General features: G+C 55.0%; 1 protein-coding gene and 1 long non-coding RNA gene across 10 annotated transcripts; both read left to right on the top strand.

Moving 5' to 3' along the window:
- Pth1r (parathyroid hormone 1 receptor) lies at window positions 1-25,061 on the top strand. 9 transcript variants are annotated; one of them, XM_006511987.2, is made up of 17 exons: window positions 6-177; window positions 2,359-2,415; window positions 4,801-4,920; window positions 5,113-5,227; window positions 15,506-15,608; window positions 17,417-17,551; window positions 19,138-19,248; window positions 19,350-19,468; window positions 19,641-19,735; window positions 19,981-20,176; window positions 20,550-20,703; window positions 21,973-22,033; window positions 22,353-22,419; window positions 22,653-22,747; window positions 23,295-23,436; window positions 23,519-23,560; window positions 24,512-25,030. In XM_006511987.2, exons 3-17 carry the CDS (start codon window positions 4,913-4,915, stop codon window positions 24,890-24,892), a joined length of 1,824 nt encoding a protein of 607 aa, XP_006512050.1. In that variant the 5' UTR covers window positions 6-177; window positions 2,359-2,415; window positions 4,801-4,912; the 3' UTR covers window positions 24,893-25,030. The 9 variants fall into 9 exon arrangements, with proteins under 9 accessions (NP_035329.2, XP_006512050.1, XP_006512051.1 ...); NM_011199.2 differs by lacking the exon at window positions 5,113-5,227 and having other exon boundaries at window positions 1-177; window positions 24,512-25,061; XM_017313214.2 differs by lacking the exons at window positions 6-177; window positions 2,359-2,415 and adding an exon at window positions 4,028-4,131.
- Window positions 5,344-8,621, top strand: Gm35775. Its single transcript, XR_379891.3, has 2 exons — window positions 5,344-7,908; window positions 8,170-8,621. It is a non-coding gene; the product is annotated as a predicted gene, 35775 (long non-coding RNA).
- Window positions 25,062-25,585: the final 524 nt, after the last annotated feature.

The following is a 25,585-nucleotide window of genomic DNA, read 5'->3' as shown; positions in this document are numbered from 1 at the left end:
ATTAATTTTTCTTTTCAAGCCCGAGCTGGGACTTAGGCCGTTTCCTGTCCCCCACCAGCTGTGTCCTTGCTCAGGCCTGAATTGGAGACACCTCTCTGAAGTTCCATGGCCTCCCCATGGCCAACCTGAGTCAGCTCCTCAACCCGAGGCCCCGTTTGAAAGGCCTGTGGATTCCAGGTAAGTAGGACTCGAGGAGCCTGGCTGGGGAGGCCTGAGTCCAGCTGGGAGATAGAAACAAGGTTGAATTGGCCCTGCAGTAAGCCTTTGTGTGTTCGTGCTGCGTTCTGGGACAGACAAGGCATGCCCTTAAGGCCCCATGTCATGACAGCAAGACACCTGTGACCATGACATCAGCCAGAGGAAGTCTGTACCTCCAGATGCCTTTGGAGTGTTTCCTGACTGAAATGAAGGCTCCTGGCCTCCTGAGCCCCCATCCTCCCTCCCCTCACCTTCCCGGAGGTGAGAAAGCCAGACCCTGCTGCAAGAGGAGGGGGGCTGCCCAACCAGCTGCAATGGGAGCCTTCAGTGACTCAGCTGGGTAGGGGAGTGTTTATGAGCAGCCGAAATGGCTGTAAAAATGGCACCTTGCTTCCCTTACGGCCTGGCCACCCTATCCTATACTGGCCCCTTGACTCAAAAAGCTTCCAGAGGGACCTGTAACTAGAGAAACGGGTCTGGGGTTTGAAACCTGGGAGGAATCTCAGCCCAAGGTCAGAGTTCAGCCACCGGTTGTAAATCAGACTGGGATAAAGGCTTAGCCTAGGGTCAGGTTCATTGTGGGGGCAGAGCAGTTTGGGACTAGAGCTATTCTTAGCTTGCAAGTGACTTTGGGGCTAAGTTGAGGATGAAGTACTGGGGAAGGGGGGCGGGGGTTTTCTTGGAAGCTGATGTGGGCTAGTGGTTCCACAGAGCCTCCAGGCAGGTGACAAGGGGCTTTCTGAAAGAGTAAGGTCAGACAGACTACAGAGCTAGAAGAACTATTCTAGCCTGATGAACAAAGTGGTCCCAGGGGTTGTGGACCTTGGCTAGAGCCCTCCTCAGAGTGATAGCAGTAGAGACGCCTGCCACAGCAGCAGAGGTGGAGTCAGGGTCCAACCATGGCTCTGGCTCTGCGCTCCAATGGTCACCTTATCTCCTCTTGCTAAGCCCAGGCTGGGGATCAAAGGGAAAAACACAGACCCACTGACCCTACTTAGGGCCTGCCAGTCAAAGGGTAAGACCGGCTCTTCCCGACCCTAATGTGCTACTAGTTAATGTGTGATCCCATCCCTCTCTCCATGGTGGCAATTTAACCCGAGGCCTGGGGGTGAGTTAGGTGATCACAATGTGGAAAGTCTGTTAGGAAACTCTGGAGTGAGGTACAGGAGTTACAGCTAGGGAAATTCCCCTAAGGGACCCAGAGACCCCATGCTGATCTAGTAATTGATTGCCCAGCCCACCCTGGGCCACCCAAGGACAAATCTTTTCTTTCTTTTGTTGTTTTGTTTTGCTTTTGCTTTTTGAGAGAAGATCTCACTAAGTAGCTCTGGCACCTTAACTTGCTGCATAGATCAGGAACTCCCTGATCTGTCTGCTTCTGCCTCCCAGGTGTCCAGACAAAAGGTGAGGTGTGTGCCACAAACTCCCAGCCCAAGTGCAAAGATCTTACTTTGTTTTCAAGTCAAGAGCTTTTTCTATTGTCAGAACTAAGAACCCTGCCCTATCAGCTCTTAGATTTCTCTCAGTCTTGATTCTGCCACGTGTGTTCTTTTCTCATCACCAAGGGAAAGAACAGTGGTCACCATCACACGAGAGTTGGGTCACTTAGAAATACATATAACAGAGACCATCAGAGCTTAGCACTGTGGGGCTTCCTTAACTCGAGCATATTTGGGGTAGGGGCAGATGTCTTCCTTTCTCAAAGAGCATGAGGACTGTAGAAGACAGATGGGATCACACATCAGGCACTACCAAGGGAAGATGTGGGAACACAAGTAAGAAGTATCCTCGGTACCAAAGCGTGATCCTGACGAGGAATCAGAAAAACCACACAGGGGTGAATGTGAGCAGACCAAAAGTCTAGCCGGCTGGACCTGCTGTGGACAGTCATTCTGACGGAAGCAGCAGTCTTTGAATACCAGGACAAGAACCTCAAGAGCAGTGGGCACAGAAGAGGGGTATGGCAGAAGAAATGTTTGAGGAAGACAAAGCAGACCTCAGGACCCATTGTCACTGAGGTGTGGGGCCATCCTTGAAGTGGAGAGATGGGGGACGCTGAGCTCATTTGCATAAAATTTTGTGACAAACCCCTGGAATGCATGGGTTTGCACAAACCCTCAAGGACCCTTGAGTCAAGTGGACATCTCCCCTATTTTACAGATGAGAAGACTGAGACCAGGATACCGGGAGAGTCCTAGTGGGCAGGACACACAATTGGTAAGTGACCAAGCAAGGATGCCATTTAACCTGGTGGTATTTTCAGGTCACCACGCTTAAAATGGCTTCCTTCAACAGGCCTTCCGTTAGCTCTCTGTTTAAGCATTCTCGACTTTCTCTGATACCTGATGCTCAGGGAGATGGTAGGCTTGGAAGTCCAAAGTCTAGAACTCTGGTGTCCAGCGTGGAGTCCATAAACTCCATTCCCATCACGAGCTCCCATCTCTCTCACTTTCCCCAAGTCAAGAGTCTCAAGACAGCCACCAGCATTTGGAGGATAACATGATGGAGGGAGGTGAAGAACAAGAATAGGTGTCCTAGCTGAACCCGAGTCTTGTAGTCTCGAATTGCCCGAATTGGGGCTAGATCGAAGAACCAGGGATGCCTAGAAAGCAGCTGAATAGGTTGAGACATCTTAAAATACCTGGAATGGAAAAGGAACCCCTCTAAACCGGGAGTCCAACGAAGGTCCAGACCAAGGAGCACCACCAGAGTCTCCGATCCGCTAGACCCCAGGACTAGGAGTGGGACAGGGGATGAAGGACCAGTCTAGGGCGGGGCAGGACTCGAGGGCGTTGGCTGCATAGCCTGGTTCTAGCTGGAGGCGGAGCAGCTTCCCCAGGGTCCCCACATAGCCAGACCAGGAACCCCATGGGTACACGGGCAGCGCCGCGGCCCACGGCGCGAGAAATACCAGGAGGCTTCCCCAGTGGCTCCTCTCGTGTGGCCGCCCGCTCATCAGCAAGGGCCGGAAGATCGGGGTAGTGGGTGGGTGGTCTGTGCTTTCCCAAAGGAAAGAATAAAGCAAAAGCGAGACAACGTCCCAGCCACGGTTCTCAGGTCCCGATGTCAGAGCTCCCTAGACTGCGTCCCCGCAACACTTATCCTTCTGCTGAAAGACCCGGGGCAGGGTCTCTGGAGAGATGTCCCGGGATGGGGGACAGCGGGCTCGGCTCTGTCCTGCACACACCCGCCTGAGAGGCAGTGGCGGGGGCAGGGGCGGAGGAGGCCCGGGGAGGGCGCGGAGGGGGGGGGGAAGAGGCTCCGGGCCGTGGGGGGAGGGGAGCAGCAGACGCCGAGGCGAGGGACGCGCAAGGCGGGCGGCGTCTCGGAGCAGCGGCCGGGCGGGGGGCTCTGGAGGCCAGGCAGGCCAGGGGGGGATCCCGAGAGCTCCATGAAGTCCCCCCGGGGCTGCGGACGGGGCGCTGGCTTGGGGAGGCTGTCGGGGGGGCCCCGACATTCATGGCAAGGCGGGGGCCGCGGCGGCGAGCTCGGAGTAAGTCGGGGCTTGGGGGATGGGGGTGGGGGGTCGGGCGCGCGGGGCGCGGGAGGCCGGAGTCGGGCAGGAGGGGACTCGGGGCCCGGCCAGGGCGGGCCCGGCTGCCCCGTCTCCGTGTCAGTCTGCGGCGCCTCCTCGGAGCCCTGTGGAGTCGCCAGCCCCGCTGCCGCTCAGTTCGGTGGCTTTTTTGGAAACTTGCAAATGTTTTCGTAGAGGAGGGGAGGGGGGAGCGAGGGAGTGACCGAAACCGAGCTTGGGGCCGTTGGAATAGCAGAGGCCAAAGCCGGGGAGCGCGGGGAGGGTGGGTGGTGGGTGGACGGTAGCAAAGGACCGACTGACAAGCAGACAGGCAGCCTCAGCGTCGGGGCAGCAGAAACGCCCGTGCCGCTCGGGCGCACGCAGCGCGGGTTCGGAAGATGGGAAATGGGGTGCAGGGGGTGAGCAACAAGGTCACGGGGGTCCAGACTGAGACGGGGAGCCGGCCACGATGCCGCGGGAGAGCCGGGAGCTGGCGGCAGAAACGCCGAAGGGCTCAGTGTGGTTGCAAAAGTCAGGATGGCATCCCCTAGTTGCACGCCCCGCGCAACTCAAAACGCGCCCCCTGCCCCGCCCCGACTCCCCTGTTGCCCACTGCCGCGGAGCTAAAAATAACAGCCTGGTCGCCCCCCGCAGACCGCGACCCCGACCCCTCCCCCGCCCCTCCCCCACTGGGCGTGGAGCGAAGCCACGGCTCCCAGTTCCCCCAAAGAGGGGGGAGAAAAAAGACAGAGAGAAAGAAAGAAAGAAAAGGCGGCGCGGGAGGGGAGCGGGGGGCGGGCCGGGGGCGGGGGGCCCAGCCATATGGATGTGATTTCTCCGCTCCGAGGCAGACAGGCCGCTCAGCAGCGCTCGGCGCCCGCCCGCCGCCCGCCCGGCCTCAGGCTGCCTCCCTCCCTCCGCCCTCCCTCTCTCCATTGCGCCGGTTCGTTCTCTCGCTCGCCCTCGGCGAATGGGCCCCGCGTCGGGCTCCGGGGCCTCCGGCCGCCCGGACGCCGGGGTCCCCTAGGCCGGGGCGTGGGCGGGGCGGCCCGGCCTGACGCAGCTCTGCACCCTCCAACCATCACCAGGGCCGGCGGCGGCTGCCCCGAGGGACGCGGCCCTAGGCGGTGGCGATGGGGACCGCCCGGATCGCACCCAGCCTGGCGCTCCTTCTCTGCTGCCCAGTGCTCAGCTCCGCATATGCGCTGGTAAGTCTCTCTCCGTCCACACTCCAACACAGGACTCCTGGAATTGCTTTGGGGTTCCTGGGACGAGTGTAGGCACAAATTCTTGGGCTCTCCTTATAGTCTGAACTTTGGGATGGGACCTCCGAGCCCCCACCCCCCCAGCCATGAACCAGGAACCCTGGTGTCTGCTCTGTTTGGGGTGTCTTACCGTAGGTTCCAGATGCCTGAAGTTTCCCCACTTCTGAAGACTTGGCTTGGGGTCCTGGGTCTGGAAACCTGTGGTTGGAGTTCCCCTACACCATGCTTCTGTGAGCATATGGCTCTGGTCGTATGTATCTTTTTCAGTGGTAACTGTGCGATTCAGCGGGTTCTGGGTGTGGAGTATCACACACTGCGCTGGGGGCGGGGGGAGCTCCGTTTTTGCAAGTTTTGTTTGCACCCGGTGCTCAAAGCTGTGTGCAAGAAGTCAGAAATCACTTAGACTTGAGGGTAGGATTTAGAGCCCTCCTCAGTTCTCTGGATCCTACAGATGCACAGATGTATGCATGAATGGGACCGCTTTACCCAAAGTGGAAATCGGTTTGCCCAGGGAGGTGGGTGTGGTACAGAGGTCTTCCAAAAGACACTGATCTCATAGCACACCTTGCAGAAGATATGTGCTGTGGGACATGAGTGTGCTGATCTTTGGGGGGTACTGTGCGTGGTCTGAGGGTGAATACCAAGAAACAGACTAGTGGAGAGGGCCAGACAGACAAAGAAAGGGGTTAGGATGAGAGCTCTGGACCCCAGCGGAAAGAGACTCAGAACAGAAGACAACTAGAAAGCTGGAACTCGACCTCATCTTGGGCTAGGGTCTGTTAGCCATTTCTCAGAGAGGGGAGATTTTCTGTCCTCTCATTCCCTTAGTGGTCCCATCCCAAGTGCCTAACCTATTCTTGAATCAGTTTTTGTGCCTGACTTTGAGGTCTTGTTGCCCCCCACCCCGTACTCCACCCCTGACCAAGGTCTAGAGAGACAGAGCAAGTAGCTTCCTTCATAGGACAGTCCGGAGGTGCTCCGGACACGGGGGAGAGAGCTATTTGCTGAACTTTCCTCAGTGACTTCTGTGTGTGTACACATATATGTGCATGTGTCTCACATTCGAGGACACAGGAGCTGTGGGGCTCCCCCAGCTCAGCCTACAGCTGTGTGACCTTCGACTCTCTTTCTGCACACCTCAGTTGCCCATCTGTGAACAGAGAGCACGAGAGAAACATTTGCCTGACACCCTAGCAGTTTGATGTCCTCCTCCTGTGCCCATAGCCTCGATTCTAGTCCAGCAAAGGACAATCAAAGCCAGAGACTGTTCAGGAGGTGCTCCGGACACGGGGGAGAGAGCTATTTGCTGAACTTCCCTCAGTGACTTCTGTGTGTGTACACATATATGTGCATGTGGCTGTTGGGTACAATATCCTTCCTCAGTGTGTGCCTGAATGTTTATCGGCACAAGGCTTTATGGGCATCTGAGTCAGTCCGTAGGGTTGTGTGTACTCGAGTTCACATGTGATTGAAGCTCTGCATCCGCACATGACTCCGAGGGAAGCACAGCTGTCTAATGCATGTGTGTGCGTGCACGTGTGCACCCTATGGGTGTGCACACGGGTCCATTGTTTGTTCATTTGTATTCAACAAATGCCTCTGAGTTTTCTGTTCGTCAGTCTGTTGTTCTAAGCGCTTTACGAAGATCATCTAGTTAGGTTTTACCCACGACCCTTTGAGAAAGGTACTTGCCCTGTTTTGTTTTTTTATCTCAGGTAAATCCACAATCACTATGGCCATTGTCTCTTATGATAACCAAGTATCAAGCCCTGCAACCTCAAGTGTGGTGGAACCCCTAGGGCCCCATAGTTCTCTGTAGGGAAGTTGACGTATATGCAGAGAACTTCCTGGTTTAGAAGAGTCCTAAGCTGAAGGCAGAAAGACAGATGCTGGTGTGGCTATACAGGGACCATGCCCTGACTTTGGACCGTCTCCCGCTTCAACTCTAAGGGGTATATAGTCCAAGGGACGGAGGCAGGGGTATAGTCCAAGGAACAGGAGTTTGGCCAACTCACTCACCCACCACCCTGTGGGATCCCTGGGCTCAGCTGGAGTCAGCAAACAACTGGCAGCCTGTGCCATCTCTTTCCTAAGCCTGGGGGGGGGGGCTCCTGCCCTGTCCCGATGTGTACAGGTACGGACAAAGACCATCCACATCAGCTGCCACCAAACTTATAGGTGACGTGCTCAGCCAGATCCAAGTCCAGGCTCGTTTCTCCCATGACCTTGGCTGGAGGACCAAAGAGCATCCTATTGGGGGGACACTGACCACAGCTGGACTCACCTGGTCCATCTGTCCTCACAAAGAAGAGTAGCCTGGAGAGGGACATAGAAGGAGTGGAGTTTAGAAAGGGCAGGCTCTCAGCTTATGAGCAGGCAGAAGGGTAGTCTTGTCCTCTGAGATTCCTTACTCTAAGGATGCCCTAGAGAGCCCTCAGCTCACATAAAAGTGAAGAAGCTGTAGCCAGAGAAGCTGCTGTTCAGCAGGAAGATGGGCCAGGACCTTCAGATAGGGTTCCCAGAGAAAGCATGGTCTCCTAGGCTGGCTGTGCAGGCAACTTTTCTGCATTTTTTTTTTAACATTTGTTATTTGTGTGTGTGCCTACGTGTGTTTTCGGGAGTGAGTTCTTTCCTTCTACCGTGTAGGCTTCAGGTATTGACTTCAGATGGCAAGAACTTTACCTGAGAAGCCATCTTGCCTGCCCAAAGGGGTTTGATTTTAAAAATAAGAAAGGACATGTATCAAGCAGTGGCTTTCCGAGTAGAGTCTTGAGCTAGAACTCGCCATATATGATTTCTCAATCCACCCATTCCTCTAGTCATTTTATGGAGAAATGACCCTGAGGTTCACCTTGTAAGATGGGCAGTGGTGAGATCTGAAACACTTGAACCCAGGACTTCCGGTTTCTACAGGGGACTCTTCTAGGTGAGGTGAGAGCAAACTCTGGCCAGGAGGCCCCTCTGTGTCCCCTTGAGTTTTCCTCTTTACAAACGAAACCTCTGTTGCTTTACCTCTTGACTTGTTTCTTGCATGGCTAATACAAGAGCACACTTTTATACTTGGTTTTGTATTATTTTAAGCTCTGTGCATGAGTGTGTGTGTGTATGGGGTGTGTGGGGTGGGGGTGGGGTGCTCTGAAGGTCTGAGGATAGCCCGGGTGTTGTCCTCACCTTCCACCTTCCTTGAGACAGAGTCAACGGGTTAGCTGGCTCGCAGGCTCCTGAGGACTCTTTGGCTCCTCTTTATGTGGTTTGGGAATCTGAACTCCGCTTCTCATCGTGAGCATCAAGGAGCGTCCATCCCCACTGAGCCATCTCAAGAATTCAAATGATACAAGAAATGATACAGGTCAAACAGAGACCATCTGTGGGCACTGCCGAGGAAATCCCTGTCTCCTTTGTAGAGAAAGACATTTTGTCAGTTTGGGGAGGGCCCTCTATCTCTTTCCCTCCTGTGCGTCACATGACACCTCTTTGTGTGCCTACCAAAGAGTCTCAGTGTTTTCTCTGTTTTTAAGTAAGTTCCCTGAGCTTCCCCACGGGGCTGTGTGACACGTGCATGCATCGTTTGCATACAACTAGAGTTGTATCTTCATGTTTGTGAATGTAAATCTTTTAGGATATATATTATGTTTTTTTTTTAAGTGTTTGTGTATCTTTGTGGGGTTTTTGTGTAGGTTTTGTGCATCCATGCAATGCTAGAGCGTGTCAGGTCCCTAGGAGCTGGGGTGACAGGCTGTTTTAAGCCACCTGAAGTGGATGCTGGGAACAAAACTTGGGTCCTCTTACAAGAACAGTGTGTACTCTTAACCACATAGCCAGCTCTCCAGCCTCCAAGTCCTTTCTGTTGTTGATTTCTTGTATGTTTTCTGTTCTGTATGCATGTCTGTGCATCATATGCATGCAGTATCTGAGGAGGCCAGAAGAGGGCGTCAGATTCCCTGGAACTGGAATTGTAGGCAGTTATGAGCCACCCTATGGGTGTAGGGAATTGAACCTGAGTCCTCTGGAAGAACAGTTAGTGCTTTTAAACAGAGAGCCATCTCTCTGGGTTCTTTTTTTTTTTTTTTTTTTTAAAGATTTATTTATTTATATGTAAGTACACTGTAGCTGTCTTCAGACACTCCAGAAGAGGGAGTCAGATCTCGTTACGGATGGTTGTGAGCCACCATGTGGTTGCTGGGATTTGAACTCCGGACCTCTGGAAGAGCAGTCGGGTGCTCTTACCCACTGAGCCATCTCACCAGCCCCCTCTCTGGGTTCTTTTTAATCCTGTATAGTACTTCAAAGTATGAACTTCGCTAAACATTGATTAGCATCCAAATGGGCATTCCGATCCTTTCTCAGTAGTTTTCTCATTCTCTCTGCCTCTCTGTTTCTCTATGTGTGTGTGTGTATGCGCGCGTGCGTGTGTGCATGTGTGTGTGCGTGCGTGCGTGCGTGCGTGCGTGTGTGTGCATGTGAGAGAAGTTCCAGATGGTGGCAGAGAAGCTCCTTGAAATGCCCTCTCGGTTCACCACGTGACTGTTTCCTGGTAGGATATTTCTAGAATTTCTCTTTGCTGGGTCTGAGAACATGCACATTTTTTATTTTAATAGACATAGCCAAATTGCCCTCTAAAAGCTGTGCTGGTTTATACTCACCAGGTCTGACCACAGGGCCCTCTCCCTGCTGGGCCGTTTCACAGGATGTGCCGAGGGCCCTTTTGTTTCGTCTTAGCATTTTGATAGGTGAAAAAGCGGCGTCTCCAGTCATTTTAACTTATCCTCGGCCAATGATTTTCAGACCTGATACTTGTTTATTCCCCATCTGCCCAGAGAGCTCGCTCAGAGCCATTACCCATCTTTCTGTGGGTTATTTATCTTGTGTGTATTGATCTGTCGAAGCTTTTTATATCACCTGCCTTAAACACATCCTCTTCCCCCCACCACCCCCCAAATCCCAGAACTGCCTGAGCACAGGGCAGTGGAGGGGGACATGGGCCCTCCTGGGAACTTGGGTTTTCTTCGGAATGTTTTAATGAGGCGTCAAGCAGCCTCCCCCAGATTCCTGTTGTGGGCCTTCTGGGGACACTCCCTGGTCCGGCTACCACATCAGGAAGGCAGCTATTTCAGAGAGCCCCAGGAAAAATAAAAGGTATGGTGGGGTTTTTGCAGGACCTTGAAAACGTCTTTAAGGTTACTAGAAGGCAGAGTTTGCTCAGGTTTGAAGACATTGGAGAACCCCACATTCCCTAGGACCCCAGCTCCGGGGCAGCCTTGTGCCCATGCCAAGTGCTATGAGTTGCGGGTCTGCTGATCAGGCTAGTGTTAGGTTAGCCTCATCCTTCTGGGCTTCAGTCCTCCTGCCTTGCTCAGGTAGAGGCTGCCTGTGAAGATCCACCCTGTCTTAGCAGCCAACTCTGCCATCCCAGGCTCCATCCCACCGCCTGCCCCAAAGGCGGCCACGCTGGCTGGCTGGCTGGCTGGCTGGCTGGCTGGGATGAGAGGCGTCACAGTGCCTCCCCCCCCCAACCCCTCCCAGCCCCAAACACAGGCAGCCTGTTCAGGAAGGCCTGGCAAGGGGGAGAAAAAGTCAGCACTTGTCAGCGGTGGCGGGGCAGGATGAGGAGCCTGTCCCAGCCTGCTGTAGCCAGCCAGATGGACAGAGGGCAGCAAGGGACAAGAGAACAGTCCCCAGCCAGCTGGCATGGGTCATCGAGAGGTGCCAGCGTGGGTCCTCATAGTAGAACCTGGAGAAAGGGTGCAGGAAGGCCAGAAGGTCACAAGAGGACCTCCTGAGCCAAATGTTTCCTTTTTGCTTTGCCGGAGGCATTCACGGCTTTGCTTAACACCAAGGCCCAATTGTCCTCCGCCCAGCTAGAGGGGTCAGCCTCATTCCAACATCAGTGCTGCTACTGCCTCTACGGTCACATCACTACTGCATCAGCTCCCTTTGTGGATGCTTGCTTGATGCAGCAAGGGTTACAGGCCAGGGTGCTGGTTACGTGATGTGATGGCTGGTGCTTCAGCAGCTGTGAAGCCGCACGTTTCCTTTGCTCCAAGATGGTTGCTTCGGTGTAAAGTACACCAGAGCTCCATGCCTGGCCCTCTCCTTCCAACTGGTCTCTAGGCCTCAGTCTTCCTTTTGTAAAATGGGTATGTAGTAGAAGTGAGGATGACAAGAGTGTCAGCAGACACAGACAGGACAGTGCGACAGGAGCATCCAGGGGTGAACACCAAATGTCTGCTGCCTTCTCCAGTGGCAGGCAAGGAGGCAAAGCACACTGTCCCTTAAGGGACCAGGCTAACCCTGGCAAGGGGGTAGCTGATGTGACCCAAGAGGGCATCCTGCTAAGAAAATATTACGCAATAGAAGCCCCTTGCACAGAGGCACAAGTGTTGGATCTGAAAAAGGAACCCCTGCATGTCCTCCAGTTTGTCTGATGGGGTAGATTCTTGACACGTCTGAGATCAGAGACAGACGTTAAATGTGTGGAATCTGGCAGGGAGAAGAGGAAGTTAGAGTGGTGGCCGTCATTTGGGCGATGGTATGGACCGCACTGTCTTTACCCTCATCAGTCACCAGCTTCGACACACCCTGCTTCGTCCGCACCCTCCTACCTCACGGTTCTTTATTGAGATCTCCCTGGGATTAGGGTCTCCTGGGAGCTAAACTAAATTAGAGCAGCCTAGCCAGGCATGTGGTGTCCGTCTGTAACCTCAGCATGCAGAGGCTGGGAGTTCTCAGATCATGGGACTGAGCTTCTGAACTCAGGAACAGTCCCTCTGACGACACGGGCACCACCGCTGGCTCGGCAACACGGGGTGCGTAAGTTACCTGCCCACCTCAGCCCCTGTCTGTCTGTGGATGATCTGGAGCCTCACAAGCCTGTCTAGCGCAGAGCTAAAGTCACATCAGCCCCTGTAAGTTCACACACTCTAGATGTGCTGTGTTTGTACAAGAAGGCTCTATGCCGTGCTGTTGGAAGGAGCGCTATGATAGGTGAATCAGAAAGAACTTTCAGCCTCATCCATAAAGGGGAAGACAGGATTCAGGGCAGGTGTCATACTCTCATTGGTGATACCTAGCCATGACCCAATCCCTGGTTCCTCAGTCTTGCCCCTGAGACTCAAGGTAAACACATTCTGGACCTAAGAAGATAACAGCCTGATTCCTTCATACTCAGGAGCTTTGCCAAGAAAACAGCTCTCTTACAGGGGAAGGAGGTGACTGGGCTGGGAAGGGGGAAGGGAGCAGCAGACAGTGATGATGTCTGTCTGGTCAGAGTTGTCAGCATCTCTCCCCCTCATCCCTCTAAGGATAGATAGGATAGAGGACTGGTCATCTTGGTGGGGGGGTTCTGGCAGTGACCTCGAATGGTGATGTGAGTTCAGGGGTCAACCCAAGCATGCCTCACCCAGCACTGCTCCCATTCCTGGCCCTCAGGGTCCCCAACCCATCAGCCCTTTGCTGTGGACCCCTAGAGACAAGGCTGGGGTTAGGGTGGGGCTGGGGGTGGGAGTGGTGAGTTAGTCCTGTTGCTCACAGAAGCTGTAACAGCAGCTAGCTTTCCTCTGCCTGCCCTGCCCCGGCTTTTGAGGCAGTAGTAGTTCATTTAAATCCACAACAGCCTCGCTGTCACTCTGATGTTACAGGACATCTAAAGCACTGAGCTTAAGCGACTTTGCCAGAGACACTGGTCAATGGCGGAGGTGGGATTTGGCACTAGTGTTAGTAGAGAATCCCTGACGCTGAAAGAAGAAAGGGTGTCTGAGCACTCCAGATGGGGAGTTGTGTTCTAAGGCTAGCAGGGAGGAAGCCCTGGGTAGATGGCTGCCTCTTCTCTTTGGAGAAGTGTTTCCTCACTCTGAGCCACATCCGGCATGGCAGCTCTGTCTTCAGTGGTGTGACAAAGAAGTAGATCTTAACGCCCAGGGAGGTCAGAGGCAAGGCCATTGCCCTTGGGGATGATGAAGGCTTATGGGGGAGGATGCTAGAAGTATGTGGCCTTCCCTGTCCAGGAGCGAGACTCTGGAGAAGGAGACAGGTGGAAGGTTAAGCAGCCACCCCATCCCAGCCTCTGAGTGGCCATGTTAGTCAGTCTCAGGGTGTTAGCTGGGAAGTTTTCAATCCACAACTGCTTACCTCTAATCTAGGCCACCAGGTTAAACTCCCTGGTCACATCAGTGGCTAGCCTGGCCATTAGGAAACTAATGCATGGGCAAGTCATCAGAGATGGGAGCTTTGGTCAGTCATGTACGCCCACTCCTTAAACTGGGACAAAACCACGGCGAATTACAGATCTTGGGAGGGGTGGAGTTGGGCAGAAGGAAGGGACCATAAAAGAATGGATATGGTAGTGAAATGACCAGGCAGTGGTATGGATGGTGGTTATGGAGCAAGTGGTACAATTAGTGATGGTGCTGATGTTGCCTGTGGTGGTGCTGATCTTGATGGTGATAACGTCAAGGCATTCATTCTGGGGATGCTGTGATGGTGCTCGTAGTAATGGTGACGGGAATGGTGTTGGCCCAATTAGGGCAATGATGGTGGTGGTAATGGTGGCTGTATTGATGGTAACAGCAGTGCTCATGGTGGGAACGGACCTGTCAGCAATGGTGATGGTAACCTCGGGAGTGGTGATGGTTATGTTGGTGCTGATTGGGAGGGAGTAGTAATTGATGGAGATATTAACCACAGTGACTGAATGAATGGTAGGGAGTAGATTCTGTCATCGGAGTGAGGTTGTGTAAGAATCGGACCTCCAGTAGCTGGATCTCCAGTGTCAGAGGCATTAGGAGAGCTTCAGGGTGGCTTTGGAGGTCTCTGGATCTTACAAGCCTATTTGTCCTCGCTGATCCTTATCAGCCTGCCCCAGCCAGCTCTGTCGTAGGTGTGGTCTGAGCAGTGGGGAGGGGTTAGAGCCCGCAGCCCAGGGGGATCCACTTCAGCCTTCCTGGGACCCCTAGGCATGAAGGCTAGCTGAGTCCTGAGGGTCCATTTCAGATTCAGGCTCCGGAAGCAGCAGACACAGACATGCATTTTAGAGAAGTTCGGCAACGCTCCCAGAAGCCCTCACAAAGTCTTTAGCCCACAAACATGTACACATGCGTTTTCACAAACACATCAGGCTCCAGGGCCCAAATTTACGAGTTAGGCAGTTCCTTCATGAGAACTTAACAGAAACGGGGCACACAGAAGTTCACACACTGGCCAGACAGCGTGTGCGCAGCCAGTCACACGCACGCGCAAAGACGCTAGCGCGCCTCCGCTAAGTAAAACCAGCAAAACTCTGCGGAGCCAATTGGAGACTCCTTGGCCTGAAAGCCGGAGCAGCTGCCGCCAAGAGACGCGGTCAATTAACTTCTCCCTTCAGCCGGGCTCCCTGACCCGGGCCGCCCGCCCCCTCCCGCCGGCCCGCCCCTAACCTGACCCGCCTCCTTCCTTCCAGGCCTCCAAGTTCTCTGCCTCTCGTAGCTCCACCCTTACTAAAGAGACCCGCCTACATGGCCAGGCATGGGCTGGCAGAGCTGTCGGTTCAGGGTGATCAGGCTGTGTTCTTTGGAGTTTAAGGAAGAGGTAGGCTTTCTAGGGGAGTCATGAGGTCTGAGGTACATGGCTCTGACTGCCCCGGGCTGTCCCAGAGTATCCCACCCGGTACTCCTTCCAGGCAAGATGCTGGCCCCTGCTTCCAAGTCAGGGGAGACTCAGATCTCCTCCAGCAGCCACCATCTCAGAAAGAGACTCTCCCTGACCCCTTGCACTATTCTCTCTTCCGGGGTTAAAATGATGTTGCTGGGTCCCCGTGGGTGTACAGAGTGGAGAGAGGACATTCTTTCAGAGAGGTCAGCAGGAGCAAAGGCCTGTGCTGAGTTACACATGTCCTCCGCAGCATCTGCTAGGATGGAGGAACTTCCAGTGGGATGAAGGGCTCCTAGGACTGCGCCGAGCTGCATGTGGGGGTGCAGCCCAGCCCACTGCTTCTCCATTTTCCCTCTTTGGGGCTCTCAGTAGGAAGGGTGAGACTCTGACCCTTCACTGGGAAAAGCACCGGCTGACCACTGGGTCAGCATGGAAAATGGTGGCTGTCATGGTCCCCGGGGGCCTTGAAACTTGAAGGAATCCAGGCTGGATTTATCTCCTCAGAGTTCAGCACTCCTGATCTAACCCTGGATCACCAGCAGGCAGTCAGGACCCTGTGAGGCTCCATCCTGGGACATTCCACCATTCCCATACACCCCCCCCTGGGGGGGGGGTTACTAGACAAAGAATGCCAGTGGATGCTGGGTTACTGCTGGACAGACAGACAAGACAGCTTCAATTCTTTTCTCCTCCCTGCAAGGGGGCAGGTCCTAGCCATTGAGTTACCGTGGCTTCAAACTTTAAAAGGGAGGCTCTGGAAGGCAGATGCTCTCCCCGACTCCCCACATTCTCTCTGAAGGGATCACTTTTCGAAAGGGGGGAAATCCCTGGGGAGGTTGCATGAGTTTGGAACCAGCTGCCTCACCTGGAAGTGCTGCCTACAGTCTGACCTTTGGTTTGGCAGGTGGACGCAGACGATGTCTTTACCAAAGAGGAACAGATTTTCCTGCTGCACCGTGCCCAGGCGCAATGTGACAAGCTGCTCAAGGAAGTTCTGCACACAGCAGGTGGGGGTGGGGTCAGCATGTGAAAAGGGTGGGAGTCTAGGAAGCGGGGGACAATCGGGTGAAGGAGTTGGAGGCATTAACCTTGGGTGGGCTCAAGAAAGGGAGACCCAGCCAGAGTAAAGGCCTAAAAGAGATGGATCGGGCAAGGGTGAAGTCAACAGGCTCAGGCGATCCTTACCTTCCGGGACTCGGGAAAGTGCTGTCTGCCCACCGGAGCTCTCAGACCCAGGCATGGCCATGTGGGGGCTGGGGAGGGGGAGAGAGACAAGAGCCTTTGGAAAACTTGCTGAAAGATGTGTGGGTCTCCCTTTGCAGATGGAGAAGGCAGACAAAGCACGGGGTCCCAGTGGATTTAGATGGGGTTGGGCAAGCCAGGGACTTTGCTGAGGGCGCTGGTCCAAACAGGGTGGGCTGGGCCAACTTCCTTAAAGAGAAGATTAGCCATGCCATGCCTGGAAGGATGGGAAGCTCCTGCATAGAACCAGCATCCCTAGAACTAGATGGGACAGGGATGTGTGTGTCACTCAGCCGATAGCCTGGACAGAGGGCGTTGGACCGCGCGTGTGTGCGCGCACACACACACACAGCATCTCTAAGGGACCTTGGCCATGGGTAAGGAGGGCATCTCCCATCTTGGGTCTCCTCTCTGCCCCCTTCCGTGAGTCTCTTTCCTGGAAGCAGGTATGGGCTACATTGGCATTCATCCAGGCTTCTGAGGTCTGGCCAATCTCATCACCCTTGCTTACTGTCTGTCCTTCCAGAGCAGCTTTCTCTCTGGAGCTGGCTCTCGGGTTACTGGGGGCTGGGAGTAGAGCATACCCAGGACACAAGCAAATGGTGACAGATTCTCTATGAAGCAAGAGGACTTTGTTCACATTTGTAAAAACTTCCTCTGCAGACCAAGCTCCACCTATCCTGGCCCACCTGTCACACAGAGGGTAGGGACAGATGAACACCTCATATGATCCTAAATGGGGCCCTCTTCCTAGTTGTGGAACCCACAGTTTGGGTACATCTCTGGCTCCTCATCTATCACAGAACCCCTCCCTGAGCGAGAATGCTGTCAGTCATTGTCACCCCAGTCCCCATTGTCAGTCATTGTCAGTCATTGTCACCCCAGTACAGGTTGCCTGGACTCAGCTTCCCACGGACCCCAACGTAGGAGGGTGCCCAAGGTACCCCAGCTTGGGTTACAGCTGAAGTCACACAAGTCAGATAGTGAGGACTTTCTGGCTAAGGACAGAAGCCTCCAGTGTCTTTTCAAGGAGGACAGGTCAGGCCCCAGCTCAGGTGGTGTCTTCAGGGGCTCTTGTAGAAGCTGCAAGCCCCTGACCCGAGTATCTTCGGGCAGAGGGTGGAGAAGGTGGGCTCGTGTGTCCACTCCTAACACAATGCACTCTTTACTCCTGGCTGTGTCACCCACACAGCAGGCTAGCCCGACTTGGTTATCACCTTTACCTCCATCCACCTCTCCCAGTTTCTGCCATGCGCCCTCTGGCGGGCTGTTTCCTCCATCGAGGCTTTGCCTCCTGGCCTGCCATCCTTTCCACTTCCCAGGTGACCCCACCTCATATGTCAGTCACCCCCTTTGAACCTCTGCCAACCACATCTGTTTCCTGGTTGCTTCTCCACCTAGCAAACACCCCCGGGTCACTTGCTTGTCCTCCCTAATCTTCCAGCAGCCTGAGTGTCAGCATCCTTGATAGGATCAACTCATTGTAAAAAGGGGGAGCCGGTGAGGGGCCGGGCAGTAACCAGGGCTGTGGTTACAGCACAGCCGATGGCTAGAACCACCCCCATTTCTCCAGCCAACATAATGGAGTCAGACAAAGGGTGGACGCCAGCATCTACGTCAGGGAAGCCCAGGAAAGAGAAGGCACCGGGAAAGTTCTACCCCGAGTCTAAAGAGAACAAGGATGTGCCCACCGGCAGCAGGCGCCGAGGTATGTCTGTCCATCTTGTGCCCTACCCCTCCTTAGGCAGTCATTTGACCAGGCTCAGATCCACCTGTCTCCACCAATGTGAGTTCCTACAGAAAGTCAGAGACCACAGCTCCCTTCCCAGAAAAGCAGGCCAGGAGGCATCACGCATAGGGGTGGGGAGTCAGGTGAGTTGGGAGGCCTTGGCATACAAGAAAGTGTGCAGAACGGATGCACTGACTCCCCAGAGAAGGACCCAGAGCTGCAGGAAACCCGTGATCCACTGAGGTAAAGAGAGAGGACAGAGTCCTGAGAGACTAGTCAGGGAGAGATGTAGAGAGACAGAGAAGGGAACAAGACGCTCAACCCAGAAGTCTGGTATGTCAAAGGAAGTACAGAAAGACACATAGTGGGAAGACCCATAGACACAGCAAGAGATGAGGGCAGCCTCAGAAGGGTGGAGGCAGACAGTGGGACAAGGAGAGAAGAGGAGAGAGGGAAACAGGGTTGCCTCGGGGAGGTGAGGAGAGACAAACACAGAGCCCAAGCTGTGGCCACAAGGCCAGTTAGAGCCAGCAGGGTGGGCAGCAGATTCCAGATGGGCCACATCTGGGAGCCTGTGGTCACCCTGTGGCTCCCCAGGGACCAGAGGGAATTGTGGGCCTGGCCGGGTGGGGCTGGGAATATGGCGCCCAGGACAGAGAGCCTTTCACCGAGCTGGGCGGATCCAGCCCTCAAGGCTGCCTTCCAGGGAGGTTAGAGAGTCCTGTGGTCAAAGCCCTGCAGTAGGGGGGGGGGGGCTGTAAGCTGCTGTGGAATGCAATGATCTAGAGGCTGGGGACCCTCTGAGGTCACTTAGCATGGCTGTCAGGGCTCCAAAGTGAGACTGTCACTGTCCTTTGAAATTCAACATTAGCGCTCGGATTTAGAAGATGGTACACCTACTGAGTGGTCGGTCGTGGGTCTTCCAGGCAGGCCTGGATAGAAGGAGTCTAGGTTGATATCCGTCAACTTCCCAAGAGGAAATGGAAATGCAGAGAGCAGGGGACACCTGTGTGAGGTTAGCAGCGCTTTAGAAGTTCAGCTGGCACGGAGAACCAGACTTCCTTCTGTGGTCTCTAGGGAAGGGTCACGTAGGGAGCCTTCAAGCTGAGGGGAAATCTGAGAAAATGGTTCTTCTTCAAACTGGGGACAGGTGGATCCTTGTGAGTTCAAGGCCAGCCTGGTCTGTCTACAGAGTGAAACAATGTCTTTTTTTTTTTTTTTTTTTTTTTTTAAGTCTCCTCAGAGAGCAGGCCAGGCTGAGGCCTTGCGGCCAAGGCCTGCTTTGTGTAGCTTCAGCATGGCATCCACTGCTCTTGACCTTTTTCAGACCAGGTTGGGAATCGTATCAGTATTTCCATCACGGAGACTGCAGTAAATTCTCTGAAGCCATTGGGTTTAGGGAGTAAGGGGATGTGGGTAAAGGTTCAACATATTCTTTCTAGAATGCCCCAAACCTAATGTTTCCAGTCACAGGGCACACTGCCCCCATGGGAATCAAACCCCAAGTGTGTTCATGTCCCTGGGCCTTAGCTATGGACCTGACTCTGTGTTTTCTCTGGGCACAGGGCGTCCCTGTCTGCCAGAGTGGGACAACATCGTTTGCTGGCCATTGGGGGCACCAGGTGAAGTGGTGGCAGTACCTTGTCCCGATTACATTTATGACTTCAACCACAAAGGTGAGGCTAGCCAAATGGGTGGGGACACCTAAAATGGAGTTCAGAGCCTCAGTGGCTCCAGATCTCCATTTGCTTGTCCTGACTGTCCCATGGCCCTTCAGGCCATGCCTACAGACGCTGCGACCGCAATGGCAGCTGGGAGGTGGTTCCAGGGCACAACCGGACGTGGGCCAACTACAGCGAGTGCCTCAAGTTCATGACCAATGAGACTCGGGAACGGGTGCGCACCTCCTCCCTCCCAAGCTTGACCCTTAAGACCACACCTGCCCCATTAGCGAACCTCAACCTAGCCGACTCTCCTAGTCTCTACTTCTCCAGCAACCTTAATTTGTCCTCCACTTTGCCCTTGGTGCCCACCCTGAGTCCCAGTTTTCTGTTTCTCACCTGCGCAGGAGGTATTTGACCGCCTGGGCATGATCTACACCGTGGGATATTCCATGTCTCTTGCCTCCCTCACCGTGGCTGTGCTCATCCTAGCCTATTTTAGGTGGGCGGGGCGAGGAGTGGGGCGAAGGCAGGGCAAAGCCGGCGAGGGGTGGAGCGTGGTCTAGGGTGGGTCCGGGGTGCATCTGGAGGGGTCCAGGGTGCGAGCCTCCTTTCTCCCCCTTCACTGCATCCATCCCCCCTGCGTGATGTCCCCACTTACGGCGCACAGCCCAGCTTCCTGCCCACCGCTGCGTCCTCCCCCCCGACCCCCGTGCCCTCACCCAAGGTGATGTCGCACGCCCGCAGGCGGCTGCACTGCACGCGCAACTACATCCACATGCACATGTTCCTGTCGTTTATGCTGCGCGCCGCGAGCATCTTCGTGAAGGACGCTGTGCTCTACTCTGGCTTCACGCTGGATGAGGCCGAGCGCCTCACGGAGGAAGAGTTGCATATCATCGCGCAGGTGCCGCCTCCGCCCGCCGCTGCCGCCGTTGGCTACGTGAGTGCCCCTCTGCCACCCACCATGTCCCTCGCACCTGCAGCCTATCCCTCCCTCTGCCTGTCTCTTGCTACCTCCTCCAGCTTTAGGCCAGCAAACCCACCTCACAGGGACCCTCACGCGGCTCAACTCACCCCACCACCACCTACCCCCCCCCCTTACTGCTAGCGACTCCCAGTGACCCCCTTTCCCCAACACTGGAGCGCCCCAGCCTCTCCTCCCCATTGCCTTGCTACCTGCTGCTAACACCCCACCCCCACAGCAGCCCAACCCAGCAGCCTAGAGTTAACTTCCTTCTCCCCCTAATGCGACCAAACCTTGCCTATAGGATGCAGGTTCTACCTTTTGGAACTAACTGTGGTTGGTCTCTTAGGCTGGCTGCCGTGTGGCCGTGACCTTCTTCCTCTACTTCCTGGCTACCAACTACTACTGGATTCTGGTGGAGGGACTGTACTTACACAGCCTCATCTTCATGGCCTTTTTCTCAGAGAAGAAGTATCTGTGGGGCTTCACCATCTTTGGCTGGGGTACGGAGACCAGTGTGGTGGGTTGGGTCTTGAGTAAGGCGCTCTCAGGGGGCATGTCCTGCCTCTCTTGTTTTGTAGCAGGCTGGGGGCCTGCCCATCCTGCTGTGACTTTAACTCCATTCCAGGTTTAAGGGACTCAGCGTGACTATGGGCAGGGTTCACCGGGTGCTGTTGCCTTGGCCTGCCTGGCATTTCAGCTCTCCTCGGGTGATAATTCCTGGGGACGAGATGAGGTTAAACTTGGGACCAGAGTGAGATCTTCAGTCAGCAATCAGCCTGGGGTTGGGGGTGTAGTCTGGAGCCTCCTACCCAGATCCCCGAGGGTGAGGGCGGGGCTTGCATCTGTTACCAGGAGGTGAGGTCCAGAGCCACAGGACCAGAGCTCAGTCCCATTTAGCTTCAGCCTCTCTGCAGCGCAGCGGCTGCTTTCCGGGATGCTGCGGTCCTACCATCCCCCCCACCTGGGTCCTAGGATCTGGTTACTGATAATTGTTCATCGTGGCTGGCAGCTGCAGAGCTTGGCTGGGCCCTGGGGAAAGCTGCCAGACTGTGGAGGGGTAGGCCAGTGGCTCGAGGCTCCTGGGCTCAGCATCTAGAGAACCCTCATCTCCACAGCCTCCTTGGCCCTTGGCACATGCCCTATCCCTGACCTCACCATGGCAAGTCCCAGAGCCGGGCAGATCTGGGCCTGGTTCCAGGAACTAACACAAGCTGCTGGCTAGAAGGCATGTGGGTGGGCTGGAAACATGTGGATTAGGGAGCACACAGAACCTTATGATCTGGGAATGTCACACCCTTACCACAAACCCAGGTGACACCTTTTCCCTCCAAGGATCCACCAGGCTGGGAATGAAGCTGAGGGAGGGGAATCGGGCTCCCTTCACCCTGGAAGCTAACCTTTACTTTATCTACCTCATCCGTGAACGCTAGGACCTTTCAATCCAGGCTTGGAGAGGGAGTTTCAGAACAGAACGATTGCTAGTCACCAGCTCTCTCCCCATGGGTGCTCTAAGACCAGAGCAGAATGAGCTGTCCATACCAGTGTTAGTTTTTGCATATGCCCAGCAGGTATGCACAGGTGCTCACAGGAAGCAAGGAACCTAAATGGGGCAGAGAGCTGCATTGAGTCCTGAGGGCTGGCCCCTCAGGCTGTTAGGTTGGCATTAAATAGCCACGTGCCTAGGGTGAGGGATGGGGGCCGTAGGCTGAGGAAAGTCACAGGGTTTAGGGCCGAGCTCACGCCCCTCACCGTGTTGCCTCTGCACGCAGGTCTGCCGGCTGTCTTCGTGGCTGTGTGGGTCGGTGTCAGAGCAACCTTGGCCAACACTGGGTAGGTCAAGCGGCAAAGTATATGTGTGGTGGTGGGGATGGGGGAGCCGGGACCTTGACACAGCTGGAAATGCTCAGGTTCCCTCTTCTATGAATCATGGGGGAGAAGCCGTGCACCAGCAGCTCCAGCCTCAGGAATTTCTGATCAGCCTTCAGCCAGGAACCACCTCAGAGTCACAGGAGGTGACTCCCAGAGAGGCCCATGAGTGCCTGAGGCCTGGACACATCCAGCTCTCGTCCTGTGTCCTTAAAGGCTCACATCAGAGCAGGACAACTCCGGGTTCCAGGTGGCCGGTGGCTAATGTTTCCCCCTCCCTTAGGTGCTGGGACCTGAGCTCTGGGCACAAGAAGTGGATCATCCAGGTGCCCATCCTGGCATCTGTTGTGGTGAGCAGGGCTTGGGGGCAGCGTGGTTATGAGCCTCAGTGACTAACCTTTAACAAGAACATCTGTGATGGCTACCCTGGATCCCAAGGACCAGAAACCCAAAGACCTAAAGACCACATGATTCCTACTGCAGTCTAGATGGGGAAGCTAAGGGCCCTAGGAGCCACCTAGAGACACAGTGACAGAGTAGGGCCCATGGCATGGCCAGTCTCCAATCAGGCTCCCTCCCACAGCTCAACTTCATCCTCTTTATCAACATCATCCGGGTGCTTGCCACTAAGCTTCGGGAGACCAATGCGGGCCGGTGTGACACCAGGCAGCAGTACCGGTGAGTTCTGGCTCTTGGGTATAAACACCATGTACCCAAGTGAAGACCGGGTCCCATGGCTGACCTTGTGAGAGGAGCCTCTGGCTCTGGTCCACTCCAGCCCTGCCAGCACGATAGCGCTGCATCTCGCTCTGCTACCTGCTTTCAGGCTTTACGCTAGAGTGAGGTCTGCTAGTGTGGTATACCCCCCAGCCACCCTCAGACAGCTGCCCCCTAGGGAATCAAAGGGACAGGTGGATAGAGGCTGGCTCTAATAAGCCATCTCCTCAGGAGAAACCCAAGAGTTAGGTCACAGGAGAAAGAGTGCATGCCAGCAGGTGCAAAGGGCCCAGGGACACAGCGACTGCACTTGTCTACCGGAGGACAGCTTCCAAGAAGCCCAAGTAACACTGCCTCCTGGCAGGAGCCATCCTTGGCTGAGCCTGGTTGCCAAGCCACAGTTGCCAGAGCCTCTAGCTCCTCCATCACTTCTGGAGTGGGTTAGGGTGGGAGGAGGAAGCACTGTGTTGTGAGGAACGTGGCCTCACCTGCATGCCTGGATGTGCAGGAAGCTGCTCAGGTCCACGTTGGTGCTTGTGCCACTCTTCGGTGTCCACTACACCGTCTTCATGGCCTTGCCGTACACCGAGGTCTCAGGGACACTGTGGCAGATCCAGATGCACTATGAGATGCTCTTCAACTCCTTCCAGGTGTGCGGCCTGCCTGGGGTTCTGGGGAGTGCACGGGGTGGGGCCGAAATGTGGTCCTGATTGTGTGTGCCTCTCTCTACAGGGATTTTTTGTTGCCATCATATACTGTTTCTGCAATGGTGAGGTAAGCAAGGGTGAGGTGGCAGGAGCAGGCAGGGGTGAGGTGGTAGGAGCAGGCAGGGGTGAGGAGGTAGGAGCAGGAAGGAGTGGTGTGGTAGGAGCAGACAGGGGTGAGGTGGTAAGAGTGAGGTGGTAGAAGGCAGGGGTGAGGTGGTAGGAGCAGGCAGGGGTGAGGTGGTAGAAGGCAGGGATGAGGAGGTAGGAGCAGGCAGGGGTGAGGTGGTAGAAGGCAGGGGTGAGGAGGTAGGAGCAGGCAGGGGTGAGGAGGTAGGAGCAGGCAGGGGTGAGGTGGTAGAAGGCAGGGGTGAGGAGGTAGGAGCAGGCAGGGATGAGGTGGTAGGAGTGAGGTGGTAGAAGGCAGAGGTGAGGTGGTAGAAGGCGGGGGTGAGGAGGTAGGAGCAGGCAGGGGTGAGGTGGTAGCAGCAGGCAGGGGTGAGGTGGTAGGAGTGAGGTGGTAGAAGGCAGGGGTGAGGTGGTAGAAGGCAGGGGTGAGGTGGTAGAAGGCAGGGGTGAGGTGGTAGAAGGCAGGGGTGAGGTGGGAGGAGCAAGCTGGGTTCCTCAAGCCCTGTCCCTCCAGTCTCTCCCCTGCTACCATTCTTTCTTTGCTCCTCAAGAACCTTCCTTGACCACATTGTGAAGGTAGAGAGAAGGCTTCAAAGATGACTCAAGCGCAGAATGTACTGGGATGTGTGGGCTCTTCCATGGGTGCCATAGCAAAGTGTCCCTCAGTCCCAGGGAGGAATTTTTTTAGAACTCAGTCTGAGGGCTCAGCCATCTTTGGGCCATCTAAGCTTTTGGGTTCTGGCTATGTGGCTTTTATCTTCTGGGGATTGGGCTCAGATTATCCTTGGGCTTCTCCAGTAGTCTCCTATCATTTAATGTGGGGATGGTGGCAGGGAACTACGGGTGGCAGGGTTAAGGGCACACCTGACTGCCACCCGTCTATCTCCCCAAGGTGCAGGCAGAGATTAGGAAGTCTTGGAGCCGCTGGACACTGGCATTGGACTTCAAGCGTAAAGCACGAAGTGGGAGTAGCAGCTACAGCTATGGCCCAATGGTGTCACACACGAGTGTGACCAATGTGGGCCCCCGTGCAGGACTCAGCCTTCCCCTTAGCCCCCGCCTGCTTCCTGCCACCACCAATGGCCACTCCCAGCTGCCTGGCCACGCCAAGCCGGGCGCTCCAGCCATTGAGAACGAAACCATACCAGTTACTATGACAGTTCCCAAGGACGACGGCTTCCTTAATGGCTCCTGCTCGGGTCTGGATGAGGAGGCCTCTGGGTCTGCGCGGCCACCTCCATTGTTGCAGGAAGAATGGGAAACAGTCATGTGACTGGGCATCAAGGGGCTGGACTGCTGGCATGGGCAGATGGACAGATGGACCAAGAAGCCAGAGTTTGGCTGGCTGTCTATTCAGGACTGGACCAGGAAGACAAAAGGAAAAGAGAAAAAAAAAAAAAAAAAGAAGGGAGCTGTGTGTGGCTTCCTGTGTTGTGCTCAAGGATGCCTGGGTCTCGAAACCATGAGAGAGTTTGGGGAGTGCTCTGCACATGGTTGGGAGAAGGACCCCAGTCTCATGTAGGAAGGGTCTAGGATTCGGGGACTCAGCACTGTCCAACAGAAGGGGGACTCTGCTCTCAAGGCCCAGAAGAGGGCTTCCGAACTAGCTCAGTTAGTAGTGCACTTGGCCCAGGACACACGAAACTCTAGGTTCTATTCCCAGCACCTCATGAACAAGGCTAGCATCTGTAATCCCAGTTCTCTGGAGATGGAGTCAAGAGGATCAGAAATTCAAGGACAGCTTTGGCTACATAGATAAGTTGGGAGGTAGCCTGGGATACATGAGACCATGTCTTACAAAGCAAAACAAAGCAAACATTGCCCAGAGAGGGTTATGTGTGCAGGAATCACAGCAGCCAGGTGGACCTATGAGGGAGCCGCCAGCCTTCCCTGTTGTCCTGAGTCAAACTTCCATAGAGCAACTCTTCGACCTCCTAGCCCCAAGTCACTGAGGCCAAGGCTGACA

This window comes from Mus musculus, chromosome 9 (assembly GCF_000001635.26).
Source record: "Mus musculus strain C57BL/6J chromosome 9, GRCm38.p6 C57BL/6J".
Classification (NCBI taxonomy): domain Eukaryota; kingdom Metazoa; phylum Chordata; class Mammalia; order Rodentia; family Muridae; genus Mus; species Mus musculus.
Note: the sequence above shows the minus strand (reverse complement) of the source record. Positions and strands in the feature narration are given on the sequence as shown.

Bases quoted from the DNA above. Each gene is read 5' to 3' on its own strand.
- Pth1r (XM_006511985.2), top strand. From the start codon at position 4,535: ATGGATGTGATTTCTCCGCTCCGAGGCAGACAGGCCGCTCAGCAGCGC. The intron at 4,921-5,112 runs GTAAGTCTCTCT...GTCTTACCGTAG, and splicing joins TCAGCTCCGCATATGCGCTG to GTTCCAGATGCCTGAAGTTT. The intron at 23,437-23,518 runs GTGTGCGGCCTG...CTCTCTCTACAG, and splicing joins TGCTCTTCAACTCCTTCCAG to GGATTTTTTGTTGCCATCAT.